Genomic DNA, 4,966 nt, shown 5'->3' with positions numbered 1-4,966 from the left:
CACACACACACACACACACACACACACACTGATGGTGATAAGCTCCAGCCACAGCTGCCCTGGGGCACACTAACAGAGGCGGGACTGCCATACACCGGTGCCACCGGACCCTTTGACCACCATCAGTAGACAAGGCGGGTGAAGTGTCAACGACTGAGACAGCTGGAATGGGGGGGATCAAACCCGACCTTCCGGTTCCAGGATGACTCTTCTAATCTATCCGCCACAACCACCCCAATGGTTGCCCCAGTGTAGCAACAAAATCCCACAGAGAGTTAAGATTTGACATGTGTACACACCCATGTCTTAGCCTGCCGTGACGTTTGGTAAGTTGTTTAAAATTTGTTTATGCCGCGATAATTATTGATACAACTTTTTTTCTGCAAATGCAAAGTCTGAGTAGAATGAGTGGGGACTTCTATCACTGGTGCTGAACTGAGGTAGGTAAAAACTTTTGTAGAGGCTAAGGGTGGTGCATGACATTTATTCTTTCTATAAGGCCCTAGATATTGTTGGACTGTCTTGTCATTACTCCTTTGTGCAACATTGCCCAGTGATCAGGAATAGTGTCTTTGATTATTTACTTTTGTGCATGCAACCCATGCATAATCAATTAGGGCTGCAACAGCTAATTGATCAAATCAATAAAAAATTGATTATTAAAAGTGTTGGAAACAAATTTCATTATCAATTTGTTGTGTTGGGTGATTTATGATGGTAATAGTTTAATGATTAAGCATTAAGTTTTAATTTACTGACAATTTCTGTGTAAAGACACTTGCCTTAACACTGCAAATAAACAAGGCATTTATTTAATTATTGTAATAAACAGCTGTCTTGACTGAAAGTATTCTTAACATGATCGTCACTGACATGATAATGTCCGTGGTCAGAGATAAAAACTTCACTATGATAGTTCAAACTTTTATTTCACATTACACTCTTCCCTCTGTAACACATTTTACAAAGCTCATGGAGAGAAAATATGAAGAGACTTTCAAGGATATAGCACACAATGGTGTATATTATTGTGTACATTTGTTTATTTACTGAAGCTATTTGACAAAGATTTACATATTTATGCATTACAATAAAATTTTATAGTAACAGAATTCTCAAACAGCAAACAGTTTTTTTTTTGTGAAATTTGCTATGTCAGTCCAAATGTTCTTTTTTGGAAAAAAGTGTTTGTTTGTTTTTTATTTGTGTGTGTTTTTGATTGAAGAAAAAAATTAAACGATTAATTGATTATTATAATAATTGTTAGTTTCAGCCCTATAATCATCCATTTTCCATTGGGTCGCTGGGGCAACAGCTTAAGCAGATGAATCCAGACTTCCCTCTCCCCAGCCATTTGGGCCAGCTCCTCTGGGGGAATCCCAAGGCGTTCCCAGGAAGCATCCTAACGAGATGTCCTCGATGTGGAGGAGCAATGGCTCTACTCTGAGTCCCTCCTGGATGACCGAGATTCTCACCTTAAGGCTATGGCACACTGCAAGATTTTAAAACAGTCGGCCGATTTTCAAAGACTGAGAGAGCCCACACGCCGCTATCAGCGGACAGCAGCTGTTTTGGTGAGCTGACAGTGGAGGAGAGCGGCTAGCTGACCAAACCCGGAGCTAGGAGTGCCAACATGCCCAGGAGCAGCTGTTACAACCTCAGAAATTTATGGCACTTATTGTAACATAAAATCAAACAATTAACCACTTAAGTTGATGTCAGTAGAAACTGAGTTTATTTTACAAAAAATAAAATAAAATAAAATAAAATAAAAGCACAGGGAAGCTTTGAGCTTCAGGGTCTCCAAGGCCAAAATAACAAACAAAACACCCCCTTCTTTATACAAAATAAAACGGCACTATCTAAATGTAAACAAAAAAAGTACAAGGGCTGAGCTCCCTGGCCTTCCACAAAACAGGAGAAAAGGTCTGGAACAAAAATGGCAGAGAACCCCTACCAGCTTCCCAGTGAAGACAAAAACACATCCACTTTTAGAATATACACTTAATGGTTCACACAGTAATTGTTCACATTATGTTTAAAATTCAACTTCACCACACAGACAAGATCACTTCAGATCAAGGCCCAGGAAAAAGGGATTTGACATCTCTGAGGTGAAGTTCTTTATGGAGTGGTAAACGAGCAGCAACACATTTCACCTGTGGCAGCCAGGTAGACCTGAAACAGAGGAGAAAGCTCTCTCATGAAGAGAGCCTCTAGAGGTCAGTGACCTTAACACCCTCCCCCATAAAACCTTTCACAGAGCAAGAACATTACTCTTTAAAGATATATCATACTACAGTGAGATAATCATTACATCCTGGACAGCACATCAGCTATCACATTTTCMACTCCTTTCTTATGTCTGATGTCCAAGCTGTATTCCTGGACAAGTAGAGCCCACCGCATCAGTCGCTGGTTGTGGCTGTACATGCAGTTCAGGAATGTTAAAGGGTTATGGTCGGTATAGACTAAAACAGGACTTGTGGTGGAGCCTACATAAACATCAAAATGCTGCAAAGCGAGTAGCATGGCTAAAGTTTCCTTCTCTATGGTGGAATAATTAAGTTGATGATGCTTAAACTTAACTGAAAAGTAGGAAACTGTGTGACTGATGCCATCTTCTCCATCCTGTAGCAAAACTGCTCCGGCTCCAGTTGCGCTTGCATCCACCTCCAGTTTGAAGGTCTTGTTAAAGTCTGGAGCTGCCAAAACAGGGGCGCTGCAAAGAAGAGACTTTGCACAGTCACATGCATGTTGACATTCTGTAGTCCAAATGAAAGGTTCCTTTGGACTACACAGATGAGTTAGAGGAGCAACCACCATAGAAAAGTTCCTGCAGAAACACCTATATGCCAGGTTCAAGGTGAGGGAGGCTTGGGCTAAACAAGCAAACACAGCTGTCAGTGCATTAATATGATCAGTCCAGGATGATAAATAGATTACAATGTCATCCAGATAGACATTAAAGTTCCTAACATCACCAAACACAAAATTCATTAGTCACTGAAATGTAGCAGGTGCATTTCGCATCTCAAAGGCCATTACTGTGTACTGTAGGAAATGGTCTGGTGTGACAAAAGCTGAAATATCAGAAGCTCTGGAAGTCAGGGGTACTTGCCAGTACCCTTTCAGCAAATCGAGTTTTGTTATATAGATACTGTAGCTGCACCAATGATGTCAATGCAGTCTTCCATGCTTGGCAGATATGAATCAGGAACTGTGACTGCATTTACTCTTTGAAAGTCTGTACAAAAGCGAGAAGAACTATATGATTTTAGTGTTAGAAGACATGGAGAGCTTTAAGAGCTATGACTTGGTACAGCCAAACCATTTTACAGGAGGTACTGTAACTCTTTTTTGATCACTTCCCTCTTGACTGGGGGGCAACGGAATGCATGCTGATTAATAGGGGATGCATCACCCACGTCAATATCGTGCTTCAGTACTGAGGTCCTAGAAGACACATCTCCAAAAAGAGTAAGGTTTGTTTGGATCAGGTTTTCCACATCTTTTTTTCATCCCTGGGGAGATATGACAGAAAGGCATCTAAAGCATTAAGCATGACAGAGTTTGACAGCCGACCACATTGATCTTCACACTTTTTCAAACCATCATCGTAGTTGCTAGGTCCAGACACAAGAGAGATTGATGCGGGCTTTGGAGACTCTTCACAACACAAACCTTTATGGTCATCTTCTCTGGAATGAAAGAGTTTCAACATATTTAAATGACATAGACAAGTTTGGCCCCTGGTAGGGTCACCCAAGGCAGACAGGTCCTAGGTGAGGAACCAGACAAAGCGCAGCCCGAAGACCCCTTATGATGGACATTAACATTGGATATGGCGTTCCCTCGCCCGGACGCGGGTCACCGGGGCCCCCCTCTGGAGCCATGCCTGGAGGTGGGGCACGATGGCGAGCGCCTGGTGGCCGGGCTTTCACCCACGGAGCCCGGCCGGGCTCAGCCCGAAGAGGAGACATGGATCCCCCTTCCAACCGGCTCACCACCTGTAGGAGGGGCCAAAGGGCTCGGGTGCTGTGTGAAATGGACGGCGGCCGAAGGAGGGGACCCTGGCGGTCTGATCCTCGGCTACAGAAGCTGGTTCTTGGGACGTGGAACGTCACTTCTCTGGTGGGAAAGGAGCCGGAGCTAGTGTGCGAGGCTGAGAGGTTTTGGCTAGAAATATTCGGCCTCACCTCGACGCATGGCTCTGGTTCTGGAACCAGTYTCCTTGAGAGGGGCTGGACGTACTTCCACTCTGGAGTTGCCTGCGGTGAGAGGCGCCGGGCAGGAGTGAGCATACTTCTTGCCCCCCATCTTGGTGCCTGTACGTTGGGGTTTACCCCGGTGAACGAGAGGGTGGCCTCCCTTCGCCTAAGGGTGGGGGGATGGGTTCTGACTGTTGTCTGTGCTTACGGGCCRAACAACAGTTCAGATTACCCACCCTTCTTGGAGTCCTTGGAAGGGGTACTGGAGGGTGCCCCTCCTGGGGACTCCCTTGTTCTGCTGGGGGACTTCAACGCTCACGTGGGCAATGACAGTGAGACCTGGAGGGGTGTGGTTGGGAGGAATGGCCCCCTCGATCTGAACTCGAGTGGTGTTCTGTTGTTGGACTTCTGTGCTCGTCACGGATTGTCCATCACAAACACCATGTTCAGGCATAAGGGTGTCCATATGTGCACTTGGCACCAGGACACCCTAGGCCGCAGTTCGATGATCGATTTTGTCATCGATTCATCGGATCTGCGGCGGTATGTCTTGGACACTCGGGTGAAGAGAGGGGCGGAGCTGTCAACTGACCACTACCTGGTGGTGAGTTGGCTCCGGTGGTGGGGGAGGAAGCCGGTCAGACCTGGCAGGCCCCAAGGTGTAGTGAGGGTCTGCTGGGAACGTCTGGGTGAGTCCTCTGTGAGAGGGAGCTTCAACTCCCATCTCCGGCAGAACTTCGAACACGTTCTGGGGG

General features: G+C 45.6%; 1 protein-coding gene across 3 annotated transcripts in view; it reads right to left on the bottom strand.

Annotated features, from left to right (window-relative positions):
* Window positions 1-4,966, bottom strand: part of LOC106530493 (homeobox protein engrailed-1-B) — a 30,614-nt gene that overhangs the window by 2,814 nt on the left and 22,834 nt on the right. The window contains exon 2 of one of the 3 annotated variants that reach the window (XM_014026127.1): window positions 1,127-2,722. The exons of the other annotated variants lie outside the window; for them this stretch is intronic. Within the exon in view, the coding sequence (XP_013881581.1) occupies window positions 2,550-2,722 (173 nt within the window). The 3' untranslated portion in view covers window positions 1,127-2,549. Of the gene's footprint in view, window positions 1-1,126; window positions 2,723-4,966 lie in introns of those variants that run through there. 3 annotated transcript variants of the gene reach the window in all.

The sequence above is a fragment of the Austrofundulus limnaeus genome, unplaced genomic scaffold (assembly GCF_001266775.1).
Source record: "Austrofundulus limnaeus strain Quisiro unplaced genomic scaffold, Austrofundulus_limnaeus-1.0 Scaffold526, whole genome shotgun sequence".
NCBI lineage: Eukaryota > Metazoa > Chordata > Actinopteri > Cyprinodontiformes > Rivulidae > Austrofundulus > Austrofundulus limnaeus.
This window is presented reverse-complemented; position numbering and strand designations above follow the sequence as displayed.